Source organism: Boleophthalmus pectinirostris, unplaced genomic scaffold (genome assembly GCF_026225935.1).
Source record: "Boleophthalmus pectinirostris isolate CB_2022bp ecotype Guang Dong unplaced genomic scaffold, ASM2622593v1 HiC_scaffold_7, whole genome shotgun sequence".
NCBI lineage: Eukaryota > Metazoa > Chordata > Actinopteri > Gobiiformes > Gobiidae > Boleophthalmus > Boleophthalmus pectinirostris.
In genome coordinates, this window is record NW_026571473.1 from 21,975,102 (window position 1) to 21,996,036 (window position 20,935).

The 20,935-nt window shown below is 39.1% G+C and overlaps 1 protein-coding gene across 3 annotated transcripts in view; it reads left to right on the forward strand.

The window, feature by feature from the left end:
- Positions 1-20,678, forward strand: part of suco (SUN domain containing ossification factor) — a 31,741-nt gene extending 11,063 nt beyond the window's left edge. Inside the window, exons 2-24 of one of the 3 annotated variants that reach the window (XM_055164507.1) lie at positions 5,534-5,648; positions 7,348-7,449; positions 7,829-8,166; positions 8,887-9,027; positions 9,220-9,382; positions 9,518-9,629; positions 9,721-9,848; positions 9,949-10,016; positions 10,093-10,200; positions 10,704-10,809; positions 11,472-11,492; positions 12,002-12,057; positions 12,641-12,732; positions 13,136-13,201; positions 13,555-13,635; positions 14,716-14,803; positions 14,898-16,166; positions 16,259-16,346; positions 16,437-16,541; positions 16,636-16,790; positions 17,166-17,257; positions 17,817-17,872; positions 18,135-20,678. In XM_055164507.1, the coding sequence (XP_055020482.1) occupies positions 5,534-5,648; positions 7,348-7,449; positions 7,829-8,166; positions 8,887-9,027; positions 9,220-9,382; positions 9,518-9,629; positions 9,721-9,848; positions 9,949-10,016; positions 10,093-10,200; positions 10,704-10,809; positions 11,472-11,492; positions 12,002-12,057; positions 12,641-12,732; positions 13,136-13,201; positions 13,555-13,635; positions 14,716-14,803; positions 14,898-16,166; positions 16,259-16,346; positions 16,437-16,541; positions 16,636-16,790; positions 17,166-17,257; positions 17,817-17,872; positions 18,135-18,677 (4,093 nt within the window). In that variant the 3' untranslated portion in view covers positions 18,678-20,678. The remainder of the gene's footprint in view (positions 1-5,533; positions 5,649-7,347; positions 7,450-7,828; positions 8,167-8,886; positions 9,028-9,219; positions 9,383-9,517; positions 9,630-9,720; positions 9,849-9,948; positions 10,017-10,092; positions 10,201-10,703; positions 10,810-11,471; positions 11,493-12,001; positions 12,058-12,640; positions 12,733-13,135; positions 13,202-13,554; positions 13,636-14,715; positions 14,804-14,897; positions 16,167-16,258; positions 16,347-16,436; positions 16,542-16,635; positions 16,791-17,165; positions 17,258-17,816; positions 17,873-18,134) is intronic. The other 2 variants (XM_055164508.1, XM_055164509.1) reach the window with 2 other exon arrangements.
- Positions 20,679-20,935: the final 257 nt, after the last annotated feature.

Here is a 20,935-nt window from a genome sequence, read left to right on the forward strand (position 1 = left end):
AGTGTATTTTCTTGCTGGCATGTGAATAGCTTAGTAATTGCCATTTTCATTCCCACATGTTAAATGATTATCTAGTTGAGTTAATCAGTTGTCATCCTCAAAGATTCAAGTCAGCATTTTCTGCATTTGTATGATCCACAAACATCCTGAGATGTTCCTCAAACTATAAACACCCTATAATGAAAGTGGATTTGTCTAGTCCTTAAATCTGTCATACTTGTGAAGTGCTAATTAGCCTAGCGTTTTCATAATTTGGGATGTCTTTTCTTTTACTAACACCCATGCCGCTGCTCATAGGCCCACAGTGTTCTCAGTGTTTGTGAGGCAGATGCAGTGGCCTACTTTCACAGACGAGTCCTGGCACATCTCCCTGGCCCAGACTCTGCTCGGGCCACGTGGAACTCCTCACCTCCTGCTGTTCTGTCTGCACGCTCAGACTTACATGAAAACTATATTACTCCTTTATTCACATTTTCACAGTCTCAGCAGTTTAGCATATGCTTATTTACAGGTTTTCTCTAAGCATGACTACAGATTTAAATAGTGTCCACATCAGTAGGTTGCATGTGTCCCCACAATATTAATTTGAATTGAATCACACACCACACGTTTCACATCACAGTAATGTCATCTTGGCAAAAAAAAAAACATCACATGAGCATTTGAACCCCATGGCCCAAAAAACGTTTTCCTTTTTAGTTTTATACAGACTTGAATAATAAACTCCATGCGACTTGGTTTATAGACCCTTAAAACTTAGTTATGTCCAGAACTTTTACTTTCACTCCTGAATTTTACACTGAGAATGCTAATGACACCCTTACATCACATGTGATTGCTTCTTGTGTAATAAATACATTTTCATAGCATTTACATTGAGATCAAACACATTTGATTGCTCAATATGCAGGAAGCAGTCTAGATAGACAGTGTTATCTGCACTTAACACTTCCATAAAAGTCAATAGGTAGATGTCACTGCTTGTTTGCTGCTTTGGTTAAGTAAACAGAAAGAATGCCACATCATTCGTATTTGCTTAATACAAGTAAAAACAAGTGTGTTTTTATATTGCAAAGCTTATCTTATCCTTACTGCAACTCATGGGTTTCAGGCAAATAATTCATTAATGGTGTGATTCAAATAGGGAAGGGAAGCAGTAATTCTGACTATCTAAGGTCAGGAATAAAAAAATGAAAGTTGCTGGTCCTGACCCAGTGGCATTGAAGGGCAGGCCAGATGCAGAGGACACACTTAATTACACCTTTTAATATAACAACTTTCACTCTTGTTCTACTTTCCCCTGATCATTCTTGACACAGTAGCACAGTTTAAGATGATTAAGCCCTTTAAAGTTCCCCACGTGTGAGGGCCTGTGGATAACAAACACTAACAAGCTCAGCAGGCATTTAGGCCAAGTACAGCTATGCTCTGTCATGGGGTGGACCAGCATCTCAAATGGTTGCAAAGTAGTGTGTATATTCCACCTCTACCCAAAACTGCAGTCTTGTATAGATGATGTTTTTATATTCCAGTGATAATAATACAGTTGGTTGGGTCTGGTTTATGTGCTGTCCAGTGATCCTGAACAGAGCAAAGCCAACAGGACGTACCAGGGCTTTGGTGTCTGGGCAGAGCACTGGCAGCCCATTGTCTTCTGATTCTCTCTGAGAACCACTGTTGGTCTAAGATTTCTCTGCGTATTTTGTTAGCTATCCTGGTGCCAGTCTCTACACTACACTGAATGCCATGTTGTCTGTTTTTGTTAATAAAACAGGACAAAACTACTGGTAAATCTCACATCAGGAGTTTTCTTCATTTGTTTCACATTTCACATTTTTCCTTTGGCAGGTTTGCTTTTTTCATTCACATGTGACCTCCATACTATACTATTGTTGAAGCTACTTTTTTTTCATGTTTATGACTTATAAAAACAAAAAAATGGTCAAAGCATGGAGGTATAGTTTATAACTGACTCCTAGACCACATTTCTTTTAACATCTTGCATTTGGTCATCTTTAAGCTGACCATGCATTCACTGTTAGAAGTGGCAAAGCTCTTGACGTGAAACTGAGCTTGACACAAAAATGAAAAGAAAAAAAAAATGCATGCACAGCTTTAAAATGCTTTGATACAGGAACATGAAACTGAGAGATGAATGTAGATTTACATGTTGACGCAATTTCACTTAGTTTTATGCAATAACTTGGCTTTGAAACATGTAATACCTGTATCTTATCTATACATTAGATTAATTTCTTATTCTTACTCCGTTTGCAGGTCACAGTGTATCCCTTTTTAGTTGTGTCATGATTCGAGTCTAAAATGTGGGTCAGAACACACCCCTCTGCTGCTCCTCTCAGATTGGCTCTCCCTCTTAAAGGCATTTTTTTCCCTTCAGAATTTCCTCATGTTCCTGACTTCACCCAGTTGCAACATAGAGAGCTATTGGAATTCTACTCCTTAGATTTTAGTAATGTCATTGAAGGCATTTAATCAATAAACTTTTTATTGTAATCCTCTGTCAAATAACTTTAGTGCTTTGATGGAACTACTACTTCAACACAAGAAAGAAAAAGTAGAGTCAATCAATCAATACCACTCGGAGTAGCGCCATGTTTTTTCATTTGGAGTAACTTAACTTATATTACAATTTTCTAACTTAGTTTTCCTTGTAGTGTTTTTTGTATTTCAGTTTTGCTCTGAACCTCAGAGGTTTGTTGTATTTAACATATATTTATGTTAGCCTCTGTGTGGAAGTAAACTACATTTGCATTTTTCCACACTGCTTAAATGGGTTAAAATTCTTCTCGGGTTTAATCTATGTATCCTATACCTTGACCTTGTTAATAATTTGGCATAGTGTTCTGTGCTGGACCTATACTTAGCACAAATGTATCAAGTATTGCTGTGGTAACTGCTTCTCACATATCTTACTTTGAATATCTAAAATACTATTAATCAACACTCAAATAGACTCTCTTTGTGGACTTTATGATTTGTTTCTTCCACACCACATTATGTAACTTTGTCCGGTCTATCAGTGCTGAGTGATTTATGACCAAGACCACCTCCTCTTGCCCTGTTGGAATGGTCAAGGTTGACACATAAGACATAAGAACCACTACGTACGTACTCTGAAGCTATGGATCTAAGTTTAGCAGAAGTCCTATACGCCGCACCCTCAAACGCATTTGGGCCTTGGATGTCCTTCTCTGCCTTTGTCACCCCTCCCTCTGTAAGTGTTTTTGAGAAGCATACATCACAGTGTGTTAACACCATAAGTCTACATGGTATCAGTGTCAGCAGTGGGAATCTGAAACAACACAGTTCACTTTTATAGGCAAATATCTTAAACACTTTTGCAATTCAAGTAAACATATGTAACCATTATTATATGAAATTGAATGTATTTAATATCTCATATAAATATTATGCATATCCAATATCAACAGTACAGGGAAGTGAAAATGCAGCCAGGCACAACAATATATCTGCAGATATAACTTCTGCTTATATTTTTTATTGGATTGTAGTTAGCGTAGAAAAAGGCAAGCATGTTTAATGGTATTACTCCACTCTTTGCCTTTACTAAAGCAATACAGTTAGCCATATTTCAATCAGATGTTTCTACACTTTTGTGCTCCCTCTCAGATATTTGGTATTGTCATAGTTATTGTCAGCTCAGTTGATGTGTGCATGGACGGTGTACAGCCACCTTGATTGATAGATGTGTGACGTGCACAGATGGTGGTACTGTGTGATGATGAGTATGTGTGCGTTGCTCTTCCTCTGACAGAGCGCTAACACGTCTCTCCATGTGTTCGGCCATAGAACCCCTTCGGTTTCACAATCTCATGACACCCATCGCTGAGGAGACTTTGCACCTAAAGGACACTCGAGGTGGGATGTGCTGTCCTCATCTTGTATACAGGGTTTTCCTGTCAGGGTCTGTGTGAGCTCCTCGTGTCCTTGCTTGTGTTGCCTTAAGGAAACACTTACTACACTCTTTAATCTACCGTGCAGTGTTGGCCTCGATGGTCCTGCCCTAGAGGGACACTGAGTGAAAGGGGCTTTGTGAACTGTTGAAAAAAGTCCACCTGGACTTATGTTTTTAACGATGCAATATAAAATTTGTGTAATACAATTAGAGAGGCACCAATCCAACTAGGATAAGGACAGGGTGAATGCACCCTGACTCTCTGCCCATACCCCAACCAAGCCACAAATAAATGTACCCAATCCATATGTGATGAGTGTATAAAACTATTAATTAATGCAGGTTACTGTGGAACCACCTTGTGTTAACACTATGAGACATTTTGGGCCAAACTCTCCAGTAAACACTCTCATCACGTCAGTGTTTTGGACTAATGCTGAATCAATATCCTGGAAATCTGGTTAATCCTCCTTGGTTAGATCCAATATCAATATAAAATTTCTCAGTAATTTCATGAGATGTGGTTGCAAAAGTTAATCAGACAGTAATGTGATTCACTTCCATGGTAGACTTCATGATAAAATAAATAAATAATAATAATAATAATAATAATAATAAATAAGTCTGCCAGTGATATAATTATGGTATAATTAATAATAGAATATAATAATAATGTAATAATAATATATTATATATAATAAACAGTTTTTTTTTGTTCAATTAGTAAATACAATTATCAGTTCATTATTTTATTATTGCTGAGTTACATATCAAACGTGTCACTACAGTGTTTAAACTATATTTTTGAGCTATATCCAATTACACTTTCCCTTGAGTCAATTTCAGTAATGTTTATTCAAGTCTGCAGTTGCTGTTCTTTGTCATTACTTTCCACTTGCTATTTCTCATATTCACTGAACTGATAGAATGTTCTAGGTTACTTTTTATCTCTTCAGTATCTGGTGTTTCTGCCTCCATTAAACACCATTATCACTTAGACTACCTTACGTTATCTGGTCAAGGCTTAACCGTTTCTCATTGTGCCATGTATTATTCAGCGCTACAGTACAATTTTAAGAACCACATAAATTATTCAGATGTATTTAGACGCCCTGCCTCTTGCTGTTGCCATTGGCCCAGCTGTCTTTGAACAAATTGTGGGTTGAATTGGCTGAATTTCCTTGTTTTCAAATACTAGAGCCAAAACTGTTTCTTGCCTTGCATTTCAATGTAAGTGTTATCAAAAGCCCTGTTGCCTTGAATGTGTTATCTGTGGCTAATATATAATTCTGAAGGACTACATGCTGTATTTTATATTGTGTATCCAAATGAAACTGGACCTTTTAGCAGTCTTTAAAACTGTGTGCCATTACCCCCTGAGGGACTCTACTTTACAGCAGCTGAATGCATAGTTAGCTGTATCTATGCGTCTTTGCATCACTGGCCTTTTATCACACCATCAAATGCATATAGGCCATTTCTTTGTTTTATTTTCATTTATTACGCAACTACTCATTCATCCGTGTAGACTAAATTTAGACCCGTGGCCTCTTTTTTTGACAATGAGCCTGATCTTGTCTTGGTTTTGTGTTGCAGGAACCCCAGTCATCATGTGTATTGTTCGGAGCAGAGCCTGTCTGGCCCGGGTCAGTCTGCTGGGCACACCGACCCGGACGAGAAGGAGCACGAGCAGGACCTCACACAACAGAAGGTGTGTACAAGCACTGCCAACTTAAATAAATAATACTATACTGTAGTTTGTTGTTTGTTTTTCATGAATAATTAAGAATATAACAGCTCTTAGTGAACATTAGGGCTGCAATGATTAATCAGAATAATTATGACTTGTAGACAACTGAAATAATGGTATTTTGATTAGTGTAATCGTAAACTGGACTATAGAGATTCTAAAACACATTTTTATTACAGTATGTGTCTAGTCACCTTATTTTAACCTCTTATATTGGATAAAATGTATTTAAATAGATCTTAATGAATGTACAATAGAATATTAGTTCAATATTGTGAAGTAAAGGTGTTGTAATGGTTTATCTTTATTCCAAATTATAAAACTACTGCAGTCATAATACTTTCAACATTATTTACAAGAATTCTCCTTTGCCCTTTGCAATTTTAATAAACTGTTAAATGCAACACATACATGCCATTGTTCTTATTAACTAGATAAGGTTCTATGGAAATCCCACCATATTAAACTTTGCATATAGGTTTTTGCTCTTTCATCCTGGTGAGTATTATTAGACGTGCTAAAACATGCGAGTTAGCAGAACTGTATTAGGCCACAGGACAGTGGTGAGTAATAGGTTGAGCACTTTTGACCTGCTAACCTCTGTCATGGAGAGGCATGTACAGATGGGAGCACGTGTAAAGCAGTAAAACGAATGGTCAGTGACGTTTTGTGGGAGGTTCATGTTTATTTATAATCAGTCACTAAAATGAATATACTGATTGTTTGCTAATTGCTGTTATTGCTATCCTTAGTAAGATAAGCGTGAACTGTACATGTCATGAATGTGCAAGTACATATTATGAATTATAGAGACCTGCTGATATACAGTTTGAAGTGCATTCAAACAGGCTCCAGTTGGGCACTGCAGTGGGGAAAATACTGCTATTACTTTGTCTTTAAAATCTGATGTTTATTTGCCCTCATCTTCCAGTGGGATGGACTCTGAGGCTTCATTTACAGTCCTGTAAAATATAGCAGCTCTTTACTAGTATGCCAGAATAGACTGTGGCAAGTCTGTATGAATACCAAGGTTACCCATCGTGAATGCACTTTGTTGTACGCTGCCTGGTGGGAAATTAATTTTAACCATGTTGACTGCATTCTAATTTCATTATATTTACTCAAAGTCAGGCAACTTAATAGAAATATTGTTTGGATAATTCCCTTAAAGCCAGTCTGGATTAGTCATTTTCATTTTGCTTCCATGTCACTGTAGGAAGTAATGGAAGTAATCTGCTTAATACCTGGCATTGTTCAGCCACAGAGCAGGGAAGTCTGGTGCTTCTACAAACTGTTAAAAAAACAAGACTCTAAACTGGCTTTGGTTGAACTATCTGTTTGTATTTTTCTGAATGAGTTTGAAATCTGGAGGTTTGTGTCAACGTGAGGGATAAATGAATGAGATTTCTGTGCAGGCATCTAAAGAAGGAAAATCTTTGTGCAACAAACAGGCCTGCCCAGGCAGTTCAACAGGCCTGGCAATCTGTCACCAGTGTATAACACGCTCTTTGTCCACAAACAAAAGACTCTCACAAACTCATGTGAAACTTTAGACTCATTATTTTCATATAAAAGGATATTTGACAGTGTGTGACATGTGTGTTTCAGTATGATTCCATTATAATGTATCGTACGTGTACCATTTTCTGTGTTTGTATAGGTGGAGGAGGAAAGGACAATACACACATCATACAAAGTTGGACTGGAGACGGAGAGAGCAACACTAGAGGAACCAATAGCACACAGTGAAACCCCAGACCAGGTGAGAGATCTTTGCTAAAGAATACAAACAATCATTATTTGACTTACTGATGTATTTATTTATTCTTCTAGTTTTGTTTTTATCATTGTCTTATTTGGATCTCTGGTGCATGACTTTTAATTAAAAAACATTCAAGATAAAATGTAAGGTTTTGATACAGTTGCATATTTTACAAAGGGGCATGCCATGTATAAAATAGTTGTAGGCAACTGGTTTTCTGCTTTCCAGTCAAAGTCTTAATTATTTTAGACTTCAAGATTCTGACATGACATATCCATTAAGGAGTGTAGTGTTCTTGTGCATACACACTATATTTATAACAAAACAACTATGGCTGCAGTATACTTGCATTTAATTTTTGGTGTGGGTTCTTCTCCAGAATGTGAATACTATAGATGCAGAGGCAGAGGAGATTGGGCCTGAACCAGAGTTGGACCTTCAACCCGTCACTGCTGAGCCAGAGCCCCTCCCAGACCTACAGAATGATGTAGCTCCACTTCCCGTGTCCCGGGACGAGCCCCAGGAGGTGCTAGTGTCCCCCTCCCCTGATCAAGTCCTGGCTTCAGTCCACGTGCCCTCAGAAGCTCCAGCAGCCGAGATCCCCAGTGATAGTGAGGTCACAGACCCCCCCAGCCCTCCCTCAGCTCAGAGCACACCCCCACATGAAGCTGAAAACACGCCTACCTCAGAGACCGGCACCCCGCCTCCACCCACCAGGTAAGCCCACACAATCCAACTATAGGTGCATGGCGGCTGTGGAGGTTGGCTTTAACCAATAGAGAAAATGTTATTCAATTTGTAATGTAATAGATTCAGTTTTTCACGCCTGTGGTTAAAGCCACTTCCATTCCAACACTGCACCATAAATGAAATTCATTTTGTTTTTTTCCTTTACATTGTCTTTTGTTACATTATGTTACAGTTTGTTGTTTTAACTTTTTGTTGGTATCATTTTTCCATTATTTGGAACATATTGTGAATTTTTGTTTTACCACTGTATCAATGCATCACTGCATCAATGGCCAAAATTCATACCTATTTCCTGGAACTGGTGACTTGCCCTGCAACATTATATCGGAGTAATCGGAATACCATGTAAACCTCAAAACCCGGAAACGATGAACAAGTTGAACTTCTGGAAGATTGCCTAAGGACTTTCAACTTTAATTACCTGAAGAAGTGGACAATTTCTGGAAATGTCAATCAACATTAATGGACACATTCAGCTTTGCCTTGAATGGACACCTCTACCCTACCTATTTCCTTCTAGCTATTTCCTTCTATCTATTTCCCAGCTGTCTCTCTCTTTCTCCATCTTGTTTTCTCCCTCTTGCTTTCATTCCTACCTTATCTCTCCCTCGCTCCCTCGCCCGACCTCTCTCTGCCTTTCTCTGTGTACAGAGGTGTGGTAAATGCCATGTCCTTTCTTTCCCTCAGTGCAGAGCGGGTTGCCAGTGAAGGAGATGATCTCCCAGTAGACAGCTTTGTCTTTGCAGAGCTCTCTGACTCACAGTGCAGGGTCAATGCCCCTGAACTGGCAACCTGTGAAAACCTCCCTTTTGGCAGCCCTGTGCCCAGGTGAGTATCTAACTTCAAGAAAGGCCAATCAAAACACACAGGTAAATGAAAGGTAAATCCAAGCAGCAGCTACGGTCAGATTGCATCCACCAGCTTTGTTAATCATTTTTAATTTGTCTTCATAACTTAATTTCATTTTTATCTGTTTTTAACATTGCACTATAACTAAATAGTCTCTTTTTCTGTACATAGTGTGGATGAAGCTGGACTAGACGACGAACATGAGCAAACATCTGGGACTAAGTCTGAGGTGCCGCCTGCTCCAGGCCCAGAGGAGCAGCAGCAGGAGGGTGACACTGGGCTCTCAGAACATCACCTGGAGGCCAACTCATCACAAACCCCCACAGAACAGAAGGTCAATATTTCACATCATTCTAAAGCTCTATAAAATGGCAAAATTATGTCAAGTTAACTACTTGTTGTTAATAAAGTAATCATAATCATATTTGTGTTATCAGTTCTGACTAAATTCCATGTTGGTGTGTTTTAGGCTGGAGATGCCAGTATTGCCAGGGAAACGGATCCCTCTGTGCCCACCAAAGAAGACATCCCAACCTTTGACGAGTGGAAGAAACAGGTTATGGAGGTCGAGAAGGAGAAGAGTTAGTACTTTTTATGTATAAAATATGTTATCTTTAGTTACTTCAAAACACAGATTTAAAAAATATATATACTTGAATCCTCTCTCTGCAGGTCAGTCTCTTCACACCTCGACTAGTAGCAGCCCTCATCCTGTGAAGAAAGTGCAGAGCAAATTTAAGAATAATTACGCCTCTGTGGAGTGTGGTGCCAAGATCCTTTCTGCCAACAGCGAGGCCAAGGTCTGACAACTTTGTAATTATGTTCTGTTTATGATTATTGTAAATAATTTCCTGTGAGAACTGGTGGTGGTTCTGACTGATTTAAATATGTATATTCCAGAGTACTTCAGCTATTCTCAAAGAGAATATGGATCTGTATATGCTTAACCCCTGCAGCACCAAAATATGGCAAGTACATCTTTATTATTATCTTTGGATTGCCCAATGATCATCATTTTAATGTAATTTTGCTTCAATTCTACAGGTTTGTGATTGAGCTCTGTGAGCCCATTCAAGTCAAACAGCTGGACATTGCCAACTTCGAGCTCTTTTCATCCACCCCTAAAGACTTCCTGGTTTCCCTCAGTGACAGGTACTACACTGCTTCACCAGTTTAATTCAGTGCTCTAGTACACATACAAAAATGACAATTCTTTGTAAAAGAATTTCTCCAAAGCCAAATCACAGCTGCGCTATGTAACTTTTCGCTATGTAACTTTTCTGCTGGAGGGTATGCCACCTGCTGGTTTCAATGCATTTTTACATTTCCTAGAATGTTTCTAATCAACTGAAGGTGTTCTTATAGCTAAAGAAAACCTTTGAAAACATGCAGTACTGTGAGCAGAGTTGCTAATCCATTGATTAGCTTGTTACTTGGTCTGGTGGTGTTACATGCTGGTTTTCATGTAGATAAGTTTAATGCCATACTATGGAATATTCAAGGCAAAGTAATAAAATATCCATGCACTTTGAAGACAAGAAAGTGGCATGTGCTCAACTAGAGAGGTTACATAATGCACCTTTAACCATGAGTTCAGAGTAATCACATTTCACTACTGTTTTGTAACAAATATATATATTTTTTTGTTTGTGCAGATATCCTACAAATAAGTGGGTGAAGCTCGGCACTTTCCACGCTCGTGATAAGCGCACAGTCCAGAGTTTTCCTTTGGATGAGCAACTTTATGCAAAATATGTGAAGGTAATAATTTAATAATTTTGTACCTTTTAAACTGTCTGAAGGATAGAAATTTGATCAAAACTATGGAGTTCTGTATTGTATTACATTATTGCATCACACTTCACAAACACACTGAACAGTAAGCAGGAGGTTTTAAGCCCAGGGGACCCACTTATGACTTCATGGTGAGTTACACATAAGTTCTCCATCAAACTGTTGAAGTCTGTTTTTTATCCATTTTATATTAATCATTGATCATGATTCATTGAGGAATATTTAGCATGCCTTTATTTGAACAGGAAAACTACATTTTTAGTACAAATCGTAATGTATATTGTGCTTGAACAAGATCCTTTGTGAACCTTCCTGTTCATTTACCTTTATGTATTGAGCTCAAATATTACAACCCTTTTCTAAACTCCTGTTCATTTCAGACTTGCTCACTTGCCTTTATCATGAAATAATTTTATCTATAATACAGTGGGTATATTATTGTGCAATTATGAAATTCTTCAAATGCTTTCTTCTATTTTGGATCTGTGAATTCATAGTCCACTGTTAATTAAGCATAAAAACAATCAATGATGGCTGTTGTTCACGATTTGCTTTTAGCTAAACTGTTCTTCACCAATTTTCTGTTTTCTCTTGCCTCCTGTCCCTCTCCTGTCTTCCTCTTTCCTCAGATGTTCATCAAGTACATAAAGGTTAGCATTCTTCTTTCGGTCAGATGCTTCTAAAATGGTCATTGTCTAAATGGGAAGAGTTATTTGTGTTTAATGCATGCACATTAACCAAGTTAAACACATTTTCACGCGTGGGGGATTGTGGGTTGTGCTTTGGGAAGCACTGTTTTGGGAGTGGCACCCCAGAAACTTTGGAAGATTTTTTATTTTTTTTATTAAATTATTTCTGAGGTAAATTGCATATTGGTTCAGTACACACAGAGTGAAATATTGTGAGGGGACAGAATACGCTAAGTTATCTTGAAGTTTTATGCGATTCATGGCTAAAAACTCAAATTTTATAACTGCATAATGCAAAGGTGTATATTGTTTTAGATCTTACTATGTACATATTATACTGTGTGTGTGCTAAATCTATGTATGCATTTAGCTTGAAGTAATAAAATTTTATTTTCCACATTGTTGTAGTCTCTGGATGTACGTTTGTATTTTCCTATATGTTAAATTGTGTAATGTTGTCCTTTCTGCAGGTGGAACTTCTCTCTCATTTTGGATCTGAACACTTCTGTCCTCTCAGTCTCATTCGGTAATTCCCTCCTAAATCATAATTTGCATGTGTAACATACCATACACTGTTGGGACATAAAGTGTAACTTTGCCTTGAGCACATATGAAGCTCTTCTGGGTTTGACAGCAAATGCTGATATTCACATGTTCTGTGGGGTAGAGGGGAGATGGGCCAGGAATGTGGAAAATGAGCTTGTGTTGATAGCGCAACAGTCTTTGAAAACTAAACTGCCAAATGGGAATATGGATTTGTAAAAATGACTTGAATTTGAACTTTTAACTGTTTAGTGACAGTTTTTTTTAATCTACTAGTTTTTTTTTTTAGATGTTTCTGACTTTTAATATTTTCTGTATTTTGCATATTTATTTAATCTAAAACTATTTGCTTGAGGGATGAAAGAAAATGCATTTTTTGTTATTTGAACCTTTAAGACAGATGAAAATCTCATGAAGTAAATACATGCTACTTGCTCAAGATTAGTTTTCTTCAATTTCCGCTGCTCCATCTCATACATAGCCATTTCGGTTCATTATGACCTGAGGAAACGCTTAATGATTTGTAAGTCATGTTCAGAGCAGTAACTTGGTCTTTGTGTTTGTAGAGTGTTTGGTACTAGCATGGTGGAGGAGTATGACGAGATCGCAGATTCCCAGGACCCCTCAGAAAGAGTAGATTTTCTAGACGAAGACTATGGTAAGACACACAAAAAAAGGATACGTTGAAAAGTAGTTTGCAGGGGGAAAAAAAAATACTATTAAACTTTTTGTCCCTTTCCTGAGCAAAATGGATCACTCTGTGTTTTAGTAAGACTTTACATGGTTTTAATGCCTGATACTTTAATCACAAAATGGCCATTATGTTACTTGTGGAAGAACAATGCACATGCAGCATATCTCCTACAGATCAGCGGAGTCATGTTGCAGGCCCTGTAGCCACATGCCTGAGGCTAGGGTTGACTATAAATACCAGCTCAGCCATTTCCTCTTTTTTTCTCAAATGACATATTGTGCATTTGTTTTGCCCTATACATGTAAATTAAGTTATTTTAATGCATACGTAATTGACATAATTTCCTCTGTGTGTTTTGATTTATCAGATTATCCTCCAGGTTATCAACCATCCGAAGACAAGGCTTCTAAAAACCTCCTGGGCTCAGCTACCAGTATGTACACATGCACGCTACACATGCCATGTAATACACAACTTCATCATTTGGTTTGGCTTTGCGTAATAGAAAGAATTATGCAACAATGTGATAATTGTCAACACTCATTTTGAGTAGTTGAAAGAAAAATGTAGCAATATGTTTTATGAGACAGTTTTTTTTGTTTGGTTTTTTTTTTTCATTTTCTAGCTGCCTGTGGTTGCAACTTTCAGTTTTAAATTCTCATCACTTACTTGGTGTTGGTGTTACTTAGAAATGCTTCTTTAATTCAAAGAAGTTCATTGTTCAAATTGTGTCCTCATGTCCAAACACTCACAAAAGAATAAATGAGTTTTTTTGTCTTCTTATAGATGCCATTCTTAACATGGTAAATAACATTGCTGCTAACGTTCTTGGTGGAGGGCCAGAGATGGAGGGTGGAGCAGAAAATGGTATGTATTCCAGGTGTACTGGCGTAACACTTTGTTATCCTTTATTTAAGTATTCTGAGTATTCTGTGGCATGGAGCCAATTTCCAATTTATAGTCTATTTCAGTCAATGCTTTTCTAAGATGAAGAACTCCAACACTTTGTTATATTGTAATATAACAAGTACACCTTCATCATGCATTGTGTACCAGGTCTATTACAGTCTATTTTGAAAATAAGAGTGGAGGCACACTATGTAAGGATCATTTCTTAGTCTTTGTCAACATTACAAAACTTTAGGTGTGACCAGGTGCCGTAAATACCTCCTGATGTCATCAGGAAGGGATTTGTGGTTAAAAAGTTATAAAAGTTAATAATTACATTTATCAAAAGTATAAATACCCATTTACTAAATACAAAAGTAGTATCAAAACTAAATATTGGGATAAAAAAACAAAACAAAAAAAACAAAGAGAAACCAGAAACATCACAAATACAATCGGCATGCTGTATATTCTCACTTTTGCATTTTAATTTACATTTGAAGGTTTTCTGAGCATAGTTCCTCCACAGTGAAACTCTGTTTGACTTCCTAGAAGCTTTTTGGAACTTGCTTTTGCACACAATGTTTAGATTAACCGGTTCTGAATCTAGGTCATTTTCTCTGCTTTAAAATGTTTGCATATGCACAGTCCAATCCCAAGCCATACATACAGTACATATTCTGAGAAAGCCAGATGTTTATGCGAATCTTGGCAGGCGCTATCGGTCCTGGGGTCTGGTGGTGAAAAAGCCTTTACCTCACAGGCACTCTGTAGAGGGACAAGGGGGGTATACTGAAGGAAATGAATCAGTTCAGACTGGTTCAGACCAGTTTTAGTTTTTTTTATATCTAAACACAGGCCTGCTAGTATCCCAAAAGAGGGCAAAGATTGTATTATACCCTACCTCCCACAGCTACTCCAAGATTATAAATGTACATTGTTCTACTCCCCAATTCCATTTTTTAGCAAAGCTATCCCAAAATCAAAAGTAACATGTATATTTTTTTCTTTTCCTTTCCTTAAGCCTTAGCAAATATATTTACTTTCAATCATTTTCAGGTAATGCATCAAGTGAGGCCCAGAATGAAGTTGATGGAAGTAAAGAGGATTCCTCTCAGCATATTGCAAGCATCCAACCCTCTGCAATGTAAGGACAGATTATCAACAAAATTAATTAGCATGGACCCAACACTCTGAGCACTTTCTGACAATAAAATGTAATCTCTCATGTTCACTTCTAGCCTGGAGCCTGGACAGTCAGCCCATTCTGAAGAAAAGATCAATACGACTCAGTCCTCCACCCCCCCACTGACCCCCCCTGAGCCTGTGGAGGAGAGGCAGATCGTGACTCTGGTTGAGGAGGAAGAGGAGGAGGAAGAGCCGCAGCGATCCACAGTGACACTGATGGAGGAGGAGACTGAGGAAGAGGAGGAGACGAGGGAGGAGCAGGGCAGGAAAGAGGCTGATCGAAACCAGTGGGAGAGCCAGGCATACTGTCCCTTCTCCTCTTTCACCTCCCTCTCTCTGTCTTGTATGGCCACACTGCCCGAGCTTCTGCACCGCTGGTGTTCGGCCCGAATTTCTAAAGAAAGACTCCGCAGTGTACGCAGGAGGAATCACACACACAACCACAGCTCCACTTCACCCACACACACCCCTGTCCTTGCACCTGTCACTCCCCCTTCACAAGACATCCTCCCTGTCACAGAAATTGTTCCAGAACCAGAGACACACGAGAGTGACGTTACAAATGATGTGCTCACAGCTGAAATCAACGACACACACACTCCAGATTTCAACCTTCTCCTCGAACCAAGTCAGACCTCCTCCATCCCACCGCAGAGCTTTTCAGACAGTCACAGCTCCCTCACGCGGCCCACGCCCACCAATGAGGACAAGGTTCTACCTCCAGTCAAAGACTCCGCCCTGGACCCTCTCCCCACCCCTCCCATCCAGGCTGTGTCCATCCCAGAGACACAGCAGGCCAGCAGAGCCACCCCGACCCCCATTCTCAACTCCACGCCTCAATCCGTGGCATCAGAGGCACCTTCATCGGCTTTTGCTCCTTCGGTGAAAGAGCAGCCGATCCAACCGTTACCCACTGCCTCGCGACCTGAGGACATGATAGCACCACCAACTGGACTACCGGCTCACCTGCCCACAACTGACTCTCATACAGACGCCGACAAGGCAGAGCAGTCCTCTCAGAGCCACGGGGATCATGGGGACCCTACCACTCAAAATGGAGAAGCCCACCACAATGATCACACAGTTGAAGATGACCTTTTAAACGGTGCGGGCAATGGGAATGGTCACCGAACAGCCACAGACTTCTATGCAGAGCTGCAGAATGGGGGTGATTATAATGGTGGGCCAGTGAACGGCAATGGAGGAGCAGTCCATGGGTCCAGTCAGAAAGAAAGCGTCTTTATGAGGCTGAACAACCGGATCAAAGCACTAGAGATGAATATGAGTTTATCCAGCAGATACTTGGAAGAGCTCAGCCAAAGGTAAATCCTGTGGTATAATACAAGTATAGACATTTGATTGTACTAGGTTAAATATTCAGTATTATACATGATTTTACTTTTGCATGTTAAAGGTATCGCAAACAGATGGAAGAAATGCAAAGAGCTTTCAATAAGACCATCATCAAACTTCAAAACACATCACGTATTGCAGAGGAGCAGGTCAGTACTTTACTATTATTCAGTTGGAGGTCAGAATAAACAGTCTTTCTTTTTTTTATTTTTTCCAATTACATGTTGTTTTTTCTCCAGGACCAGAAGCAGACTGAGTCCATCCAGATTCTGCAGAACCAACTGGAAAATGTGACTAAATTAATGCTCAATCTCACCGCCACTGTCAGTCAGTTACAGAGAGAGGTAACAGTACCACACCTGTACAAGCTGCAAGGCAAACTGTTTTCTATAGGTTTTCATTGAACAATTATGAAAATAATTGCACATTTGCCTGCAGGTATCAGACCGACAGAGCTACCTGGTGGTGTCTCTGGTCTTGTGCTTGTTTCTGGGTATCATGTTGTGTATGCAGTGCTGCAGGAGCTCTCCTCCAAGCCCCAACATCAGCACTGTGGCCCTGCCCAAGAGCAATCACTACCCCAGCCCCAAGAGGTAAGATTTTTCCACCATGTCCTCCAGTATCTACTGTTCTACTATATAATCTTAATTTACCATATGAGTACAGTACAGTACTATATTGTGTATCAGATTTTAAACTGTTTTAACAGTTATCTTTTCTCACTCTAATGTGGTACTAGAAAAGTCACACCTGGTTGTTACCTTGTTTTTTCTCATTTTTTGTTGTGTTTTTTTGTTCCTCATTCCTTATGTCTGTTAAAATGCATATGAGATCATACATTCTAGTTTTGATAGCAGAGCGATAATGGAAGGGAATTTTCTTGAACTAGAAGTCAGGTGTATTATATGTGTATGCATATAATTAAATTGTTGACCTGTTTGAAATCTTACGTATACGCTTTCTTTCAGGTGTTTTTCCTCCTATGACGACATGAGTATAAAACGGAGGGTGGCATGTCCACTTGTCCGCTCCAAGTCTTTTCACTTGTCTTCAACAGAAGGTACAAACTTCACCTTTAAATATGCAACCCACCAGGTTTTTCCTTCTGTATTACCCTTTATATTGTTTTTAGGATCATCTGTGTACTATAGTTTGTTTATCATTGCAGTTATCCAGTTCACCCTTTTTTTTGGTTGCCAGTTCTTAGAAGCAGTACATACATTTTTGTAACTGCCTAGAGCAACAGGATAGAGTAGGGGGTCTGTCCAGGAAACAGAAAAAAGACAAGCATTTGTAAATTGAAACCTGAAACTCCCCCTGCTGGCTATTATTCCTTGGCATGGTGTGTACTGTGTATGCATGTGTGAGATTGTCCTTCAGACTGACTGGCTGTCATTGCCAGCTTGTGACCACATGTGGGCTTAAGGAGCATAATAATAGGGCTCAGACTTAGGGCTCTGCAGGCCCATGGTAGACATTTGCAAGTAGCAATCAAAGAAAAGTGGATTTTTTTGTGTAGTATATATGTATACTGGTATAGATACTGTGAAGATCCTTTCATGCTTCTATTATTCTGTTCTCCATTTCATCATTAACCTGCCCCTCTCTCCCCTCCCCAGTTGGTCCAGATGACTTGTACATTGTAGAACCTTTAAGATTTTCTCCAGAGAAAAAGGTACAGTGTTTCCTCTCACTGCTGCTGTTCAGTATTAGCTCATGTTTTGTTGTGTAGGTCTGTACGTAGCTGAACATAGTTTAAAGGTTTTTGCTGATGCAGAGAACAATGGTGTGACAGAAAATAAGATGTAGTCCCCTAAGCTTATTATTGCTATCATCAATCCCAGTCTTGGCAAGCCTTTCATTTTTAACACTTCCTTTTATATTTACCCATCTCTATATCAACTTCAAACTTTAAATTACACTTGTATTTTCCACAGAAAAAACGTGGCAAGACCAAGTCTTTGGACAAAGTGGAGACACTGAATACAGACCATCCCGCTCCACTGATTAATGGTGTTCTCAAGTGCAATGGCTTTCATCCAGCTTTACCTGCTCCTGTGGTGCCTCCTGCTCTTCCTGCTCCGCCCCCACCCCCCCTGGCACTGCCCCCCTCCCCAGTGGAGGAGGTACTGTTACTGCCCCCTTGTCCCACTGTAGAGATCCCATCGGAGAGCAGCAGCTGCAGCTCGTCCCACTCAGAGGAGTCCTACACCAGCCGCCTGCCCCCTCCCTCACCTGTGCTGCCCCCTAATGGCCTCTGTAATGGCCACAGTCTGCCCTTCGCCCTGCACCAGCCCTCTAAAACCCGTCAGGAGAAGCGCTCGATGAAGAGGCGAAAATCCAAGCAGACAGAGCTGCCGTTCCCGTCACTGCCAAGAGGTGGCGTCAGCTCTCTGCCCAATCTGCAGACGCTCATTAAAGGAAACAAGGACATTAGTGTTGGGACCATTGGAGTGACCGCTGTCACTGGACATGTCTGAGGCCTCACATTCATTTAATGAAAACTTGAACACTGTACGGTAGCAGACAGGAGATAAATCTGGCTGCAACCAAAGACCCACAACTCCCACAATCACACAGACAAACTGTGAGGGTGGACACAGTAGCTACATTGTACTGGCCAAAACATGTCAAACAGTTCATTTTGGTTATGTGCCTTTATATCTACCTTTAAGTAGAAACATTTAAAATGAGGTGAAACAAAATGAAACTGTGGTGGGGCGAACAACATTCATGAAGTCAGACCCATTGACATCCACAGAAGCTCAGATTGAGGAGGCTCTGGATTCACAGACGTGTCATTCCTTCATACATGGGGGTTTAGGAGAGGCTGCTCTTTTTAGATTCAAAGTGTCATACCAGTTGCATGGAACTTAACTATAACAACAACTCTTCTGTTTTTGACTCTTATCTGTTTCTTTCTTCCTCTCATTTTAGTGTTACCTCCTGGCACTGCTCCAGGGCTGTATGGGACCACAGTGTCAAGCCTATCTCTGTTCTGTCTGTCAGTCTTGTCCAAACCAACCATAAGAGCTGAATGAAGAAAACTACCTTTGTGTGAATGTCGTAGAACTTGTGGTTTAGCTTCAGCCCTGTGTTGTAAATACATAAGCAGCAGCAGATATCAGGTTGTATAGATGAGATATTTTTTTCACTATGAAGGAAGGCAAGGTATATTTATAAACTTTTTTTCTTTACTCTTTTCTTATTGTTATTTTGGGTTGATTGTTTGACGTCTCACTATTGCTGCACTTACAAAATTATTTCATGTTTACACTTTACTTTTTACACAGAAAATTACTACTACTGGGACCCTGCAGATGAGACCACAGTTATTTATTTATTTATTTACAGAGGATTCTATAAGTAGGCGCTGGCTTGCCAGTCTCCTAAACCTGCAGGGTCTCAGTAGTTCAAAACATACAATATGGTACTCAAACAATGTGAACAGGAGTGGTTTATTCATCTTTCTAAGTCTATAGTCCTGCTGCAGCTGTATGCGTCTGCTTGTGTTGTCTGGGAAGGGCTAAAGCTAGCATCTCTTCTGAGTGTGTGTACCATTTTAAACCTTCAAACCATTTCTTGGCCATCTTACTACAACATTCATTTAATACTGTAAGTTGGCCATAGAAGGAGTACTACGTTAGAATAATAACGTTTTAATATATTTTCTCTTTCCAAATTGTTGGCATTTCTGATTGCTCTGTTTGGTTGGACATGATCTAGTTTGCAGACTTCACAAATCTCTCTCCTGCCTCTTACTGAGACATTTCTTCTGATGCTTGCAATCAGTTTTTATCTTTCTATTTTTCTCCTACACGTCTTCATCTATAAGTCATAGTGAAGGTCCATTGCATGAATTTTCTGTAACTGTGAAACATTTTAACAGATGTGCTTTTAAAACCACTTTTAGCTTCTCAGGCTGGGTCTTTTTTTTTTCAAACACTTATCCAAGCTTTTATCAACTCATCATTGCTGTTTCGCTCATGTGTCTGCCCCACCTTGAATGAAATACTATGTTCTTAAATAAAGGGAAAGATTGAGATTAATTAGGAACACTATTAACATGATTTTATGTTCCACAAATCCAAATGTTTTACTTGTTTTGAATGTTTATGATCTTTTATGTGTATGTTTGTTCGAATTGTATGTCTGCATTTGGTTGTGTGTCAGTATGCGTGTTTCTCTGTGTTAAGAGAAGGACTACTTTAAAATGTACTCATTCTGAAAGACTTTGGAGAGGAATTTAGGAGTTCTTTGGCACTTTGTATGACTCCCCATGCCTTTTTGTTTTGTTTTAAAAGCTTAAGTGCTATAATTTCTTTCTATATGATTTCTGTCTTCTTGTGTATGCATTTTTATTTCTGTCTACTCTTGAGAGCTGCACAGTATTTTGGAGCACGAGTGAGTTACTACAAAAACTGTAGTGCCATTAGAAACTGTGAATTTCTAAATAAAACTTTTTTTTTTGTTGTCTTTAACTTTTTTTTTTTATTATTCCTTATTTAACACTCCTCCAGCCTTGTAATAATAATTATTATTCAGTAATAATACATTTATCCGTATTCAATAGCGCCAAGTTAGACCAGTATTATACATTTTTATTTTCATTATAGTGTTAAATAAACCATCAAATCATCTTTATGGGACTATGTTGCCATGTCCAATTAGTTAAACTTACAATGGATTAGTAAGTAAGTCTTTATTTATATAGGGCTTTCACAGACATTTCTGTCCC